This window comes from Phlebotomus papatasi, chromosome 2, assembly GCF_024763615.1.
Source record: "Phlebotomus papatasi isolate M1 chromosome 2, Ppap_2.1, whole genome shotgun sequence".
NCBI lineage: Eukaryota > Metazoa > Arthropoda > Insecta > Diptera > Psychodidae > Phlebotomus > Phlebotomus papatasi.
This window is the reverse complement of record NC_077223.1, coordinates 88475249-88490625: the sequence shown is the minus strand read 5'-3', so window position 1 is coordinate 88490625 and position 15377 is coordinate 88475249. Positions and strand designations below refer to the sequence as shown.

The 15377-nt window shown below is 40.1% G+C and overlaps 5 protein-coding genes across 5 annotated transcripts; 1 reads left to right on the top strand and 4 right to left on the bottom strand.

Annotated features, from left to right (window-relative positions):
• Nucleotides 1-3989: 3989 nt before the first annotated feature.
• Nucleotides 3990-5783, bottom strand: LOC129804906 (uncharacterized). The gene is made up of 2 exons (XM_055852674.1): nt 5638-5783; nt 3990-5555 (listed from the first exon to the last, which is right to left on the bottom strand). Exons 1-2 carry the CDS (start codon nt 5697-5699, stop codon nt 4097-4099), a joined length of 1521 nt encoding a protein of 506 aa, XP_055708649.1. The 5' UTR covers nt 5700-5783; the 3' UTR covers nt 3990-4096.
• A 53-nt stretch (nt 5784-5836) lies between these two features.
• Nucleotides 5837-6447, top strand: LOC129804952 (protein FAM136A). Its single transcript, XM_055852746.1, has 3 exons — nt 5837-5923; nt 5988-6152; nt 6212-6447. Exons 1-3 carry the CDS (start codon nt 5837-5839, stop codon nt 6398-6400), a joined length of 441 nt encoding a protein of 146 aa, XP_055708721.1. The 3' UTR covers nt 6401-6447.
• Nucleotides 6411-7019, bottom strand: LOC129804957 (uncharacterized). The gene has a single exon (XM_055852752.1). The coding sequence runs from the start codon at nt 6780-6782 to the stop codon at nt 6450-6452; it is 333 nt and encodes a 110-aa protein (XP_055708727.1). The 5' UTR covers nt 6783-7019; the 3' UTR covers nt 6411-6449.
• Nucleotides 7020-7085: 66 nt separating this feature from the next.
• LOC129804949 (three-prime repair exonuclease 1-like) lies at nt 7086-7562 on the bottom strand. The gene has a single exon (XM_055852744.1). It carries the CDS (start codon nt 7560-7562, stop codon nt 7086-7088), a length of 477 nt encoding a protein of 158 aa, XP_055708719.1.
• A 191-nt stretch (nt 7563-7753) lies between these two features.
• Nucleotides 7754-15005, bottom strand: LOC129804878 (sodium leak channel NALCN). The gene is made up of 4 exons (XM_055852547.1): nt 14390-15005; nt 14183-14311; nt 11422-12538; nt 7754-11352 (listed from the first exon to the last, which is right to left on the bottom strand). The coding sequence occupies exons 1-4, from the start codon at nt 14899-14901 to the stop codon at nt 7876-7878; spliced, it is 5235 nt and encodes a 1744-aa protein (XP_055708522.1). The 5' UTR covers nt 14902-15005; the 3' UTR covers nt 7754-7875.
• Nucleotides 15006-15377: the final 372 nt, after the last annotated feature.

Here is a 15377-nt window from a genome sequence, read left to right as displayed (position 1 = left end):
AAATCACAGACTTTGAATTGGATTTAGAATGGGATTTTGAGTAGACATCAAGTAATCTTCTAAATGGTTAAATTAAGAATCTCATCCCAGACATAAAATCAAAGTCTAAGAATTCTCAAGATCCATTGCTCCACGTAAATAATCTCTTGTGTCTCCGATTTCAGCTCTAACAAACAGTTAACTCTTTTAATACAAACACCTTGCCCGTGGAAGAACAAGGCTGTTTAACAGGTCAGTGATGATGTCATTGACCAGCGCAACATTTCTTTGCATTCATCAATCACAGCACTAAAAAGCAGCACAAACTCACCATTTCACGTGAATCCTCCTTCTCAGCACAATCGACAATTTCACTTGAGCGCAATGACTAAAAGTGAAATGATATTGTACGATAAGGAATGTTGTTATTATCATAAATATTACTTCACATTAAAAAATAATGTGAAAATCCTATTCCTTTCTCGCATTAGTGCTAAAAATCCTATAAATCAGTTTAAACTATTTTTTTTATTCAAAGACCCAAATTAGGCATTTGGACGCTCACCAGCGATAATTAAGGTGACTCAGATTAAAATTCGATCATAGATGATTCCCGAAGAATCCTACCACTGGAAAATAGACCACGCCCCTAAAAAAGTAGAATCCCTTCCTTCCGCCATCTTGAAACCCCTTTATTCTTTTCTCAATATTGTACCCCTGTGGCATCGAACTGCCTCCAATTTTAGTGTGTTCTGGACTTTAGAGCTTTCAATAAAAAAAAACAGGGGGGTGGCATTAGCTTTGAAAAATGCGACCGATTTTAGTGTAATTTTTTTCCTGTTTTCGTAAACATTTCACGAGATATTTCCAAAACTGCGTAGGTTGCCAATTTGGGGTGTTTGGTTGTCTATTCTATATTAAATTGGCTTTTATCTTGTATTACTATTATTTGCTAATTCATTCTATACTGACAGAAAATAGATAATAAACCCAAAACTTTTTCGGCGCGCTAGAAACATATGGGAAACATAGGAAATGTCATGCCCCTGAAAAAAACTTAAGGCCTCCCAATCTCCCAGATTCAAACTAGAAGTAATTTTTTTTTCCTAAAATGGTTTTGGATCCGATTCTAATCATTCTAATTATTCGAATTTGATCAATGAATGTGATTTAAAAAGTTCTCGCAAAATACCACATCTCCTTCTAACATCGGAAATTCATAAAAACACCACTAGGGGCGCTATAATGAAAAAGAAAATTTTCCAATGTTATAAGTTAATCAACTCCGACCCTATGGCAGGGATCGGACTGAAATTTTCGTATGTTATAGCTGTACTTGGTTTTGATGAGCACTTTCAGATGACAGTTCTAAAATTCATATCATTTGTAGCGCAGTAAAAAAAAACTAAGTTGCTCGGCGGACGCCCTTGACTCGAACTATAAGGAGTCCAAGTTGAAAAATTGACCGACCTATATCTCCGGTTGTAAATAAAAATTTGACCTAAATTTTGAGGGTTTTGGTTTCGTTTCGATAAGCACTTTCAAAACGCCATATCTTCGGTTCTATTTGACCGAATTTCATAACAGGGTTGTGACCTCATTACAACCCCTCTTTTACCTAACCATTACGCAACCATTCCCAAATTCTTATAACACTGTTCTATTTCCATATTTTCTGTATTAGAGAGGCACCATTGAAAAACCAATTCCATATAACATAGGGTGAAGTGGTACAAGTTGGATAGTGGTACAAGTTGGACAATGGTACAATTTGCACAGAGCTTTTTGTGTTGATAAATTTAGTACTTCATTTTTATTTGTATATTTTTAATGCTTTAGTTTTATAATTTGGTTCCTTGTGCTTAAAAACTAATTTTGTACTGTATTTATCAAGAAAAAAGCCATGTCCAACTTGTACCGGCGAATTGTCCAACTTGTAACACTATAATTCCAAATTATATCACTTTACCCTATAACCTTAATTATCTCGACATCACCGCTTATCCAATTTTGATGATTAGGGTAGATAGGATAATTTGGACTCATATCTAATTTGGAACTTTGGGATTTTCTAACAGTCTTAGATGGCAAAAGGAAAAAATAACGTAGAAAAAAATCTCTAATGTGAAGTCTTGTTACTTCTTCGTGGTTTACTACACTCAATCCCGGTATTATGCACATTTTCGGGACTGAAAAAACGCGCGAAATAGCATTGCATCAAGAAAATTTGCATACCCGCAGAGATTGTCTTTTCAATACATAAAAAGAACGAATTTCGCGCGGAGTAAAAGTAGTTCAAACAAAGATTCAATTGTTTAATAGAAATGCATTAACAAACAGTACTTTTTGGCCAGAGTTCTTCAATAAATGGTTATTTAAAAAATTTACTTTAATAAAAGATATTAAAGTTTTACTCTGAAAAAGTAGTAAAATGTTTTCAAATTTCCCGCGTCGCAAAATAGTATACTTCTATATTTCGCGGGTCGTGAAATTTTTCGCCGATTTTCGCGGGTCGCGAAAAATTTCGCGGGTTGCGAAATTTTTCACGGATTTTCAGATGCCGCAAAATTTTTCGCGAGTTTTCGCGGGTTGCGAAATTTTTCGCGGATTTTCAGATGCCGCAAAATTTTTCGCGAATTTTCGCGGACCGCCAAATTTTTTGCGGATTTCGCGGTTCGCGAAATTTTTCGCGGATTTTCGCAGGTCTTTAAAATTTTCGCGGATTTTGCACTTCTTAAGCCTAAACGAAACTCTAGTGTGATGTCAAGTTGGAGGCTTTGATCTCTCATAGTTTCTAAGAAAATCGATTTTAAAGTTTTTTAGACAATTTTATGCATTTTTTTTCAATTTTTTTCATTTTCAAGTGAAATTTTGCACATATCAAGCCTGAAAGGGGTTCTAAATGGATGTAAAGTTTGAGGCCTCTATCTCTAATAATTTCCGAGATAATAGACTTTAAACATTTTCAGATACTTTTATGCATTTCTCATCCAATTTTTTTCATTCCTTTAACCCTTTAACGACGAGACAGTTTTCGTGGACCGAAAATCAGCAATAAAAATGAAACTGATAAACAAAATCAGTAAAAGGTTTTACACCTAGCTTTAGAAAATACAACAGAGTCTGATTCGGTGTATTTTTACCTCTATGAACGATAGGACCAAAAATAGCCCAAAAATTTAAGTTATTTTTCTGACAATACCAATGAATGATAATTTTCACTTTAATGAAAAATATTATGTTTGAGTATTGTAGTTTCCTTTTCCATAACGGTATTGCATAAAAAAATTGGAAACATAAAAAATAATTAAAATTAATGTTCATTATGAGAAATTAAAAATTCGTCATTTTTTAGCTTAAAAATTTACTATATAGCAAATAGCTTTAGACTTGCAAAAAATATATTAGATTCCTTCAACCTTCTACTTTGCAATTACGTACAAACTTAAAAAAAAAAATAACTTGGGGTAGTCAGGAAAAATTATTTTCTTTATGGGACACCGGTGTTCCAATCGTCCTTAAAGGGTTAAGAATTATTAAACGGAATTTGCATTATTTATGTATAAATATCGTTCGAGTTTGCCACAATTCAAATTTGCGATGAAGGAATCGCACCTCTATAATCTGATCTAGGCTTATCACTGGCTTTATTTGTCCTTATGCTTATAACTCGTGATACATTATTTTAAAATTGGCTTTTCTCGTGAATTTTTTTTATTTCACAATGATTTTTACTAATTTCTGACTAAATTTAATTGTAGTAAGTCGGTATGGAATGGACCCTAAAATTATGTCAAAAGATAATACACGGAGAGTTGTTTCTTGTGAGTTCGAGCATTCTGCAAAGCTGGGACACTTTATCATCTTTTTTAAACAAAATGTTGCTTTCTGAGGTTTCAACGTCTTATAAGATTGAATGTCATTTTAATAACGTTATAATTACGTCTCCTTTACGTTATATTTTTAGTTCAGAAAATGTTGCTTGGGTATGACACCTTATTTATTAAATATTGGAAATTATAAAATCATTTATTACACTGTAGCTCTGAAATCCTAATTTTTTAAAGAATGACATGAAGGATTATGAGGAAAAAATATTACAGTCTTTTATAATATTCTACCACGGCAATTGTCCCAAGGGAAAGGAACCCCAATTGATCTCTGAAGGTGCTTCGGACCAAATTCCATAGTTTTTCTCCTGCTTGCTCGATCCATTGTCCTTCCCCAGAACATCTTCCAGAGTATAGATCTTTCCATCGTTCAGCGGTTCTGCCGATTCTTCCAATGAGAAAACTTTTTTGGCAATTTTCACGAGATTCTCCTGCTCCTTGGCCTCAAAGGGAGGATCTGCCAGTTGGAAGCAATTCTCAAGAATTTTCACTGTCACTTCCGAAGCTGATAGTGCTCTCTTCTTGATGAATTCCCGGCTAAATCTCAAGCTCCAGGGACGTCGATGGGAATCACTGAAGATCAGAGAAGTTTCCGGAACGATTCCCATCTCCTCGTAAGCCTCCAGGAGGACTTTCTCGACTTTGTGGGAGTTGATTGAGGCGAAATCATGCGAGACAGTGGGATCAGCATCTCGATTGTTCTTGTAGACTCGCTTGAGTTCCTGGAATGCCAAGAAGCTCTCAATCAGGCGTTCACACCAGAAAGCTGCCCCTAGACGCCTTGGGCGATTCTCCAAGGGGTCTTCTGCTACATCAATTAGCGCAGTGAGACAATTTGGGATAAAAGCCCATTCGGCAGTCTTCCGGAAGAACATCTGATGGATCTCAGTAACACTGATTGTGTCTTCTGCTTCATTTTCAATTGCTGGGGATTTTATGAGATTGTCACACTCGAGGAAGGCTTCGGTGAAGAGTTGGGCGATCTCCCGGACTTGCTGTTCAGCGCTGACAGCCGCAAAGATGCTGGAAAGCAGATTTTCCGCGATCTCAGGAAGCTTTTGCCCTTGAGAAGCACTCTCTGCCCATTGAAGGAATTCCTTGTTAACGATTTCTTGAGAAATCTCTCCCAGGGTTTCCTTCTTCCTGCGCAATCCTTCAGTGACTCCATCATAGGCAATAAAGAGCATCCGGAGAGTCCTCTCAAAAGCCGTCTTGTTATTTCTTTTGACATCCTCTATTTTGGCATTCTGCATGATCCTCAGCTGAGGCTCCCAGTAGAAGGATTTTAGCCAGTTCAGGAGGTAAGAAAAGACTTGCCGGAAGGTCCTGAGGGAGGGCATAGTTTGCCCATGGGAACATGAATGCCTCAAATCCACTACATACGGGGACAATCCCAGCTCCTTAGCCACACTGTAGAGTGACTTGGCACTCCTTGTCGTTGAGTGGATGTAGTTCAGGAAGCGTACAATTGCCGTGGAGTACATTGTCCGGAGATCGTTTTCTGCGAGATTGGACTCTTTGTCTTTCAGCGTAACTTCGAGGATTGTGAGGGTTGCCATGATGCCACCAGGTGTGAGGGACATTAAGCGACCCTTCCACATCTTCAGGCGATTGAGGGACTTCCGGTATGTCGACTGGGAGGCAAAATTCCCATAAATCCAATCGAAAACTTGGCGGAATTCTAACCTTAAAATTAGCATAAAGAAAAAGCTGCATTATTTAGCTATCTAGAGATGGAATTTTTAAGTTTTTGGAGAAATTTGCTTACTTGTTTTTCCAAGCACCCACCAAGCTGTGGGATGGACGATTTTTCACAAGAACACCAGACATTTTCCTGACCAATTTCACGCAGCAGCACTGGAACTTCGAATAGGCCTTTTCTCCGAAATTGTTTGTCGTTTAAGATTTTGTGTTTTTCCTTGGATATTTTGCAGAAAAGTGATAAAAATCCCATTTAAAGTCTCAAAATGATTGAGGAACAGAAGGCTAGAGTCGAGCAGGAGATCACAAAACTCGTAGATGATGTGGACAGGTCGTATTTACGGAAAATGCAGGTAATTCCTAATGTGCTCCGGGTGACATAACCTCAAACTCACGTGATTTTTTCTGGATTTTCAGGCGGAAATGCATTTGTGCGCCGCGAAATGCTGTGAAAATACCACAGGAAGCATTGATGTAGTTCAGGGATGTGTTCAGAAGTGTTCAGTGCCCGTGACAAAGGCGGAGAGGTACATTCACAAAGAACTTAATGAGTTCCAGGGAAGACTGCAACGTTGCGTAATGGTAAGTTTATTTCTTTGGCGCAATAAGCCGGATAACCAGGGATTGTGGGTCTCTTGTAGCAATGCAATGATGACATCAAGACTAAGATGCCTGTGGAGCCCACAGAGGACGAGATTGGTAAATATACTGCTCAATTTGAGAGATGTGCAATTTCCTGTGTCAATAAGAACATAGATTTGATACCCAATCTCCTGAAAACGATGAAGTCAGTTTTGGCAAAGGGCCCCAGTCGCATTCCCGATGTCTAAAGTGTCACCATTTCACATTAATAAAAGTTTTATTTGCAAATTGTAAATCTTAGTAAATACATTTGTCAATAGGGACATTTGCAAAGGGTTTGGAATAGGTCTGGGAGATGGCTAGGAAGTCCCGGGCTTCTCTGAGAGCGCACCTCATTAAGATGTAGGCGTCACTTTCAGCCTGATGCGAATCCACTGGATCCTCTCCAAAGAATCTCCTGTAAATGTCCACAAGACGATATTTTCTCTTTGCTGGGAATAATTCCTTCCTGGACTTTGGGATGTGCTCTACATGAGCTTTCTTGGGCGTTTCCTGTGGAGATCCTCCTGTTCGTCTCATCCGGGGTGGGATATTGGCCGTTGTTGGACGCTTTGGAGTGGTTTCATTCATTTTCTGGAATTCCTTGCCGGAGCTCAGAGGGCAGAGAATGTCATATTCCGTCGCAAGCTGTGGGGCTTTTCCTTGCTCCGTTTGCTGTTCTTCTGGAGTTTGGAGTGTTCCTGAAGAAATCCTGGAGCATCTTCCAATGCTTTGTGCTTCTTCCTCAGCCTTTTCTATCTCTCTGAGTTCGTTTCTTATAAATTCCGCTAGCTCCTCATCTTCTTCTCTCTCCCTATCCCTCGCCTGATCGATTTTCCTGAAGATCTCGAGAGAATCCACGCAGAGCAATCCCTCCGGAACGTCCTAAAAACCTCAAACTGTCAAACCTGCAATAAAAACCCCCCAAAAACTTCTCAAACTTACAATTTTCCGCTTCAAAAACTCCTTTCTCAGCAGTGGGTAATCATATCCATTCCCATTGTGAGCCACAAGGCATGCTGGCTGCTGCAAACGCTCCACAAACTTCGTAATCATGTCCAGTTCCCGGACACCCAATTTGCTCTCATACTCCAGCTTGAAATTGTCCAGTCCGGTGATTTTTGTGCTTTCCTCACAGATCCTCTTAAAAGGATTGACACAGAAAGACAATTTATGGAGGACACGAGGGATTCCTGGCATTTCCTGGCCAGAAGACGCCACAAAATGATCCACAGAACATGCAACAAGGGAAATCTCCATTATTTTCGATGAACCATTGAACTGGGGCAACCCTGTCCCTTCTATGTCGAAGAAGATAAAAGACTTAATGTCACTGGACATCTTTTGGGATGAATTTCCCACGGAAAACATAAAAAATAAAAATTAATACAAGTTTTCACATTATAAACACAAAGCGGACTTTAAATGATGACGTCACGGATTCCGAAACTACAATGGCGTTGCTATATCGAAGAGGCCTATTCGGAAATTTGAATCTAGTCAACGACGCGTGGTTTTTTTTCGTGCGTGAAAAATCGTGAAAAAATGTGAAAAACCAGTAATTTGTGCTATTAAACATGAATATATTCATCTCTAACATTCAATACAGGTAAAGTGTGTTAACATTCTCTAACATAGCACGTAATACACCTATTTTTCCGTTTTCCTCTGCTTCCTGCTCCCCCTACTCCTCTTCATCGCTGCTCACGGTGCAGCATACTTGCTCTTGGAACCACCCCTGAACTTCATACACCAGGTTCAGCTGGTTCGTGGGCCCCACAATCTGTGCCTGATTGTGGGTGAATTCATTGAGGAAGGGCAGATTGTTCTTCGTGGTAGCCTGCGGACGTGGTGTCTTCTTTTTGCTGTTGGAGAAGCGCTCCTTATCATTCCTGGCCTGTGGATCAGACAAGGTAGGTGCCAAAAATTTTCTCCCACTAGCACTTCCCGTTGAATCCGATCTATTGAGGACATTTTGGGATTTCTTGCGTAATCGAAGGGTCTCGGCATCTTTGGAATCTTGTTCACTGTCTTGGGGCTCCTTTGTGGTTTTATCTTCTGTTGAATCAGGTTTAGGGGCTTCATTTGTGGCTCTTAGCCCAGCTAGTAGGGAATTCTGTTGTTTGGCAATATTCTGTGTGCGTATCTTCTTAAGACATCCCTCCAGCCAAGTGCGAATGGTCTGTTTAGCTACTTCTTCCTCAATGATGTACTCGAATTCCTCTCTGGCCAGCAATTCCTCAAGTTGTAGGGCTTTGCGAATGTCCACAGATCTGTACGATAGCATATTAATGACATCGTGGAATGTTACGTCTTCTCCATTGTGTAACTTGTCCAGTTCGTAGCACATGTACTTGAAGAGGAGGCGATCCTTCTGAGGATCGCACTCCAGGCGCCCCTTGAGAAGTCTCAGTATGAATTTAACTCGTCTCACAGGGATTACACCCCTCTGATGAATGTCCACAACATTCCAAGTGTTCTGGAAGTTGCGAATATCCGCGTAGGATAGTAGCGCGTCTTCTTCATTTGAGTAGAACAGGGAAAAGTTCTCCATGATAATAGCCACTAGGAGGTTCAGAACAATATAAGTAATGATGACATAGAAGGTGCAGAAGTAGATAAGACTTGCCGTGAAGTTTCCACAATCGGTCTCCCAGTAGTTTCCTGCAGGAGTACAGTAAGGTGGTTGAACCATGCAGTCGTGCATAATCTTATTCCAATCTTCCCCTGTAACGATCCTAAAGAGCATGGCTACCCCCGTAACAGGTGAACCAAAGTTTGCCCTCCTCCCAATACCCTCCCCGTACTTGACTGTCCCGAAGAGAATGGTTCCAGCCAGAGCGTAGAAGAAAACAAGAAGAAACATTCCGAAGATAATGAAGAAAGATTTGCATACAGACACTCCAACAGTAAGCATAAGCATTTTCAGTGTGGTATGTTTTCCGGTGATCGTAAAGAAGCGCAAGATCACTACCATAAATCCTAGAAAGTACGACAAATGGCTACGAAGTGTAGTTTGTAGGAAGATCCATACAACTCCTGCAACAGTCACTAACAGATCATAGCGATTTCGTCTCGACTGCCAGTATCCACGAGGTGTAAATGCAATGTTCTTCATTACTACTTCGATTACGAAGACGAAATTCAAAAGTGTGCTAACGATAACCAAGCGTTCAGTGTGAACTTCATTCTTGATCCATGTTATCGAAAGAAGCATACTGTTGATCAACACTACAACGGCAATGCATCGTTTGAAGACGATGTGTTGAGTGATGTCATAGACAAAAGCTCGGAATTTTCGACCATCGGGTCTAGGAGGTAAATGAAGAGGTTGAGCGATCTTTAGACGCTTCTTGAGATCGCACCATCTTCTTTGATCAACAGTCAGAAGAGCAGTACCCTTGTTCTCTGAGTAGTTGGCAATGACAACGCCCACGAATAGCGTCAGTCCAATCATGCATCCCAAGAATATGTAGATATGGATGTAGATCGCATGAACAGGTCCAACAGCTTTGATCAAAACATCACGAACATCGAGCCAGCCTTTGAATGAAAGTACTTCGAAGAGAGCCAGCATGGCATCACCGATATTGTCGAAATTGAAGCGCCGAGGATTAGCCCATACTCGTGGAACAAGCATTGAGGGATAGGATTCATTGACTCCCAAAGTAAGCTTCATCTTAGTAACGAATACGCGTCTCATAAAGACCCCGACACAATCTTCACGCTTCAGAATCGTGGGATCGTTGCAACGTGCCAAGCGACCTCCATACAGTTGAACTCCATAACTTGCGAAAACGAACATCAATAGAATCAACAGCGTCGATACAAGCAAGATTTCTTTGAAGCCTCGGCAAAGCTCATAAACCACCTTTCTCATGTGTGGAACCAGAGTAAAGATCCTCAATGGTCGTACACATCTTAGGATCATAAGAAGCTGAGCAGCCGAATTACTAGGAACTTGCTTGGGCATCCAACAAAGAAATGTCGTTGACACGACGTAGATAAAGACATCCAGAGCCGATGCAACATCTTTGATATAAGCTTTCGGAGTGAAAAACAATCCATCTGCGAGGATCTTCAGAGCCAATTCCAAACTCATAAAGATGACGAAAACATACTCAGCAACCTGAAGAGCAGGATGTTCCATAACTCGATAACTAGGGGTTTCGAACATCATTGAAATGCAGGAAAGTGTTGTCACAAAGATCATTACCCAATCGAGATAGGTGACTAAACCGAGGAAGTTGTGGAGGCTCTTGTACTGAACTTTACGCTCCTTTCCCGTTAGAGGATCTTTAAGTCGTGCATCATACCGGCCATGAACTAATTTTTGGCATACTTTTCGGAATCTACTTTCTCTTGGCACAATGAATAGGGGAGTATCGAAGAATGGATGATTCTCTCTGAGATCTTCTTCACGTTGATTTCGTCGCATCTCAGCTTGCTGACGCTTTGCTTGAAGAAGCTTGATGTCGAGATCATGGGGTCTGGCTCTAGATGAAGAAACCCTAGATGCAGCCCCTATATCACCATTCTCCATCAAATGCTCATATGTTTGCTTCAGCTTGATCGAACCACTACGAACACTGCGACGAATAGAACGACTACCGAATTTCTTCTGATCCATCCTCCATTGTTTCTGGTGCGTTACAGTTCCTTGTGGTTTTAGGCCGGATTTAGCGCCTACTACCGGTAAAATAGCGGAATCCCCTAGCATCAGTCTCTGGTTGTTGGAATCGTTGATAATGTGAGTTATGGCCAACTTCCTTAAACTACTTCCAACGGATCGCACCTTTGGTGTTTTGTTCATTATTCGTACCGGCTTGCGCTTCTTGAACACAATATTTGACTCCCAATATTCCGATGTCGGTTGCTTCATCATCCCTTCAACCAACGATGGATCATCGGATTCCAGTTCTGTGACAAAGTGCTTCATGAAAGACTCACGAACTTTTGGCAGTGTAAAATCATTCGGAATCTTATGGAGAATTGTCATTTGTGGTGAATCTGGAAATTTTTCGAAAACTCTCAATCTAAATGGGAGAGTTTCTTTGATCTCTGCACTTTGTTCCCTGAACTTGAGTTGCTTCAGTTTCTTTATATCTTCATCCAATTCCAAGTTGTCCAAGATAACTGCGACGAACAACGAGAGCACAATCTATAAGATAGAGATATGTGTTAAGCTTTTGGAATACAGAATGGGTTACCAAGGAATGTGAGTACTGACCAGAGTCACGAAGAGGTGATAGAGTATGAAGTACATTGCAACAAGTGGTGTAAGAGTTTTGCTTGTACGAATCATGGTCTCATCCATAACTTCAACCCAGGCCTCTTGAGTTAAGATTTGAAACATAGACATGAATGCTTCGGGGAAGGTTTCAAACTTGGTAAAGTCACAGAGAAAGCAGAAGAGTTGCATTGATATGCTGGAACTGATGATCAGTAAGCACATAGTGAAAATGATCAGTGAACCGAGTTTCTTGCCAGGACCGAAGATCTTATACACGAAACCCTCAAGCATTGGAGAGGCTTTGATGAGTCGAACTACGCGCAAAACCTGGAAGTATGTTAGTCCTGAGAGATAAAGTCCAGGAATGACATGAAGTGTAGTTCCGATGGCAAGAAGTAGCTCAAATTTGTGGATAGAATGTTTGAAGTATCCTCGCCATCCAAGACAGTAAATCTTAAAAAGTGTCTCGAGGTCCAGGAAGAATGTAAATGTGACTTCAATGTAGTAATATCTCTCATAGAAGACCTGCCGTGGTCGGCCATCGTGTCTGAAGTGCATAGTTGCTGTAACAATTCCATTGGCCAGGATCACGGACATAACAAGGAGACGGAAGTATGGGGATCGCAGTACAGCATGGCAAGTTTCAGGAGCCAATCCCCCATGCTTGTTATCATCAATCGTGACAAGTTTCCATCCTGTGTCGTCGCCAGAAAGAATCTGCGATGCTGTGCTATTTTGAATTTGTCCACGAACGCCCCACATTTGCTGGAATTGTACTCGAATCTCATTGAAGGTCTCGGTAATAACGGCTATGAAGACATTCTTCACGAGCCATGCCAAGAAGAAGATCATGGTGCTGAAGTAGAAAGCAGCTCGCCATGCGGGAAGGGAGTCAATTGCTCGGTACATTATGAACACCCAACCTTCTTGCGAAGCAGCCTGGTAGACTGTAAAAATACTAGTGGCGATGTCTTCAAAACCATTGAATCCTTGAACGTAACTCGTGAGAAAGTCCATTTTCATACACTTCATACCATCAGGACACTGATATCCTGAATCTTCGTCGGTGGAGCAGAAAGTGTCCGGAATGGCCAAGGAATTGATTGTAAGGGTGCTGGAAATAAGAAAATGCATAGTATTATCGGGTAATGGTCTAAATCCTGAACGCTATTATCTCAAAAGCCAAAATTCCGAATGTCAAAATCCTGAATACCAAAATCCCGGTAAACCAAAATTTTGAATGGGTCGAAATCTCGAATAACTAAGAATGGTCAAAATTTCCAAAAGCCAAAATCCCAAATGGGCTAAAGTTTGGGCGAATTGGGCGAATGCTAAAATATAAGCCAAAATCCGGAAAAACCAAAATTCCGAAAAGTCTAAATCCTCAAAACGGAAATCTCGAAAGCCAACCTCACGAAAAGCCAAAATCCTGAAAGCCAAAGTCTCGAAAATCAAAATCCTAAAAGCAAAAATCCAGAAAAGACAAAATCCCAAATGGGCCAAGGTCCCGAAAGTTAAAATTCCGAAGCCAAAATTCTGAAAAACTGAAATGCCAAAACCATAATGTCGAAATCAAAATTCTGAAAGCCAAAGTCCTGCAAGTTAAAATTCTGAAAACTCAAAATTCTGAAAAACAAATCCCTAAATCAAGATCCCGAAAGTCAAAAACCCGAAAAGCGAAAGTCCCAAAAGCCAAAATCCAGAAAAACCAAAATTCTAAAAGTTAAAGTCTTAAAACCTGAAATCCCTAAAACCCAAATCCCGAAAGCCAAAATCCTGAAAAACTGAATTGCCAAAAGCAAAAGTTCGAAACCAAAATTCAGAAAGCCAAGGTCCCGTAAGCTAAATTTCTGAAAACACAAATTCTGAAAAATCAAAATCTCTAAACCAAGATCCCGATAGTCAAAAACCCGAAAAGCCAAAGTCCCAAAAGCCAAATTCCGAAACCAAAACTCTGAAAGCTAAAGTCTCAAAAGCGAAAATCCCTAAAACCAAAATCACGAAAGCCAAAATCTAAAATCTCGAAAAATCAAAATCCCGAAAAGTCAAAATCCCAGAAAGGCAATATGTCGAAAACTAAAATCGTTAAAGACCGAAATCCCAAAAACCAAAATCCAGAAAAACCAAAATTCTCAAAGCTAATGTCTCAAAAGCTAAAATCCCTAAAACCAAAATCTCGAAAGGCAAAATCCCGAAAGATAAAATCCCGAAAATCCAAAATCTCGAAAAATCAAAATCCCGAAAAGTCAAAATCTCAGAAAGGCAATATCTCGAAAACTAAAATAGTTAAAAACCGAAATCCCGAAAGCAAAAATCCTGAAAAACCAAAATCCCTAAACCAAGATCCCTTAAGTCAAAAACTCGAAAAGCCAAAATCCCGAAACCAAAACTCTGAAAGCTAAAGTGCCAAAAGCTAAAATCCCTAAAACCAAAATCCCGAAAAACGAAATCCCGAAAGACAAAATCCCGGAAAATCAAAATCTCGATAAATCATAATCCCGGAAAGGCAATATCTCGAAAACTAAAATCGTTAAAAACCGAAATCCCGAAAGCTAAAGTCTTGAAAGCCAAAATTCCGAAAACCATTATCCCAAAAATCCAAGATCTGGAAAAATGAAAATCCCGAAAGCCAAAATCCCGAGAAGCTAAAATTCCGAAAAACCAAAATCCTTAATAGCCGAAGTTCTGCAAAGTCCCAAAAGCCAAAATCCCGAATGGGTCATCACGGTCATCAGATTATATTGATCATACTACTTACTCAATTTCCGTTGTGTTGAGCACACAGTGATTTTTGAGTTCGCCAAAGAATTGAACACCCAGAAGTCCATATAAGGACATGAAGAATAGGAAGAACAGTGTGACATTGTAAATCTGTTGGCTTGATCGCCTGGAATCAAGAAAATCAAAGATTAGGATTGTTAGGGATATTGAAAAGGATTAAGAGCACAAGAATGTGAAGACTAACTTGAATATTTGATTGATGCGACTCTTTGGCATGGAAAACTTCAGGAAGACTCGCAGGAAGCGAATCATTATAAGTGGTCGGGGTGCACGCATAATGGATAAGTAGGAGAATTCATGAACGATTCCAAGTATTTCAAATACTTGCAAGGTGATTGACATCCAAAGAAAGGTGACCATTGTTGCGTCAAATTGGCACCAGTGATCCTTAAGGTAGGGTACTTCACCCTTGTAGACGCCCCTGATGTGCATCTTGGCGATCATTTCGGCACTAAAGAGAAAGGTCACGATGGTGTCACAGACAAAGGTGATATACTGCAATGGTGGATGACGCTCGAATGTCTTGGGTGTGTTCAGGGAGACTGATGTAAGGGAAACTAGGGCACAGAGACGCATCAGACGTCTCACCCATAATTTGTTCACCCATTCAATGTCTGCACTCTCATTGAGGGACTCTTCGGGTCCGTAGTCCGCCAGAATGGGTTCACCCTTGAGACTTTGTTTTCTACCTAACATTTTTGTACAACTTTTCACACTTCCCAGATCTTCATGATTGAAGTCCAGCTGAAAATTTTCACTGACAGTGACAATTTGCAAGAAAATGGAAAAATGGCGACGATTGCCATGGAAAAGTATCCCCCAAGCCTCCCAATTACTGCCCTTATCTACAAACTTTAGCGTCTCCATGAGTTTTTCATGCCCTTGCAGACCCTTTTTCATGAGGGGTTTTCACCAAAATCTTGTATCGAAACACCCGATCCTGAAGATGGTAGAGAGTCTCTTGGATCATCAAGATTCTAAATTGTGATATTAATTCATACTTTTCTTCTGGAAAATTTATTTAATTGACAATTATATTTAGTGAATTTTGGGGAGTCACGTGCGAAAATAGGGGAATTGTTTGACCACAAACCTTCCCATTCCACTTTATGACACCGGTACGATGTAAACAAATACTTATTTGGGTATTTTTAGGGTAATTTTGAAGAGTT

What these genes read in the sequence shown, in the direction of transcription:
- LOC129804906 (XM_055852674.1), bottom strand. Translation starts at nt 5,699, where the DNA reads ATGTCTGGTGTTCTTGTGAAAAATCGTCCATCCCACAGCTTGGTGGGT. An exon ending in GTGGGTGCTTGGAAAAACAA is followed by an intron (nt 5,556 to 5,637) that starts GTAAGCAAATTT and finishes GCTAATTTTAAG; the next exon opens with GTTAGAATTCCGCCAAGTTT.
- LOC129804952 (XM_055852746.1), top strand. Translation starts at nt 5,837, where the DNA reads ATGATTGAGGAACAGAAGGCTAGAGTCGAGCAGGAGATCACAAAACTC. An exon ending in CGTATTTACGGAAAATGCAG is followed by an intron (nt 5,924 to 5,987) that starts GTAATTCCTAAT and finishes CTGGATTTTCAG; the next exon opens with GCGGAAATGCATTTGTGCGC. An exon ending in GACTGCAACGTTGCGTAATG is followed by an intron (nt 6,153 to 6,211) that starts GTAAGTTTATTT and finishes GGTCTCTTGTAG; the next exon opens with CAATGCAATGATGACATCAA.
- LOC129804957 (XM_055852752.1), bottom strand. Translation starts at nt 6,782, where the DNA reads ATGAATGAAACCACTCCAAAGCGTCCAACAACGGCCAATATCCCACCC.
- LOC129804949 (XM_055852744.1), bottom strand. Translation starts at nt 7,562, where the DNA reads ATGTTTTCCGTGGGAAATTCATCCCAAAAGATGTCCAGTGACATTAAG.
- LOC129804878 (XM_055852547.1), bottom strand. Translation starts at nt 14,901, where the DNA reads ATGTTAGGTAGAAAACAAAGTCTCAAGGGTGAACCCATTCTGGCGGAC. An exon ending in CGCATCAATCAAATATTCAA is followed by an intron (nt 14,312 to 14,389) that starts GTTAGTCTTCAC and finishes TCTTGATTCCAG; the next exon opens with GCGATCAAGCCAACAGATTT. An exon ending in ATCACCTCTTCGTGACTCTG is followed by an intron (nt 11,353 to 11,421) that starts GTCAGTACTCAC and finishes TCTATCTTATAG; the next exon opens with ATTGTGCTCTCGTTGTTCGT.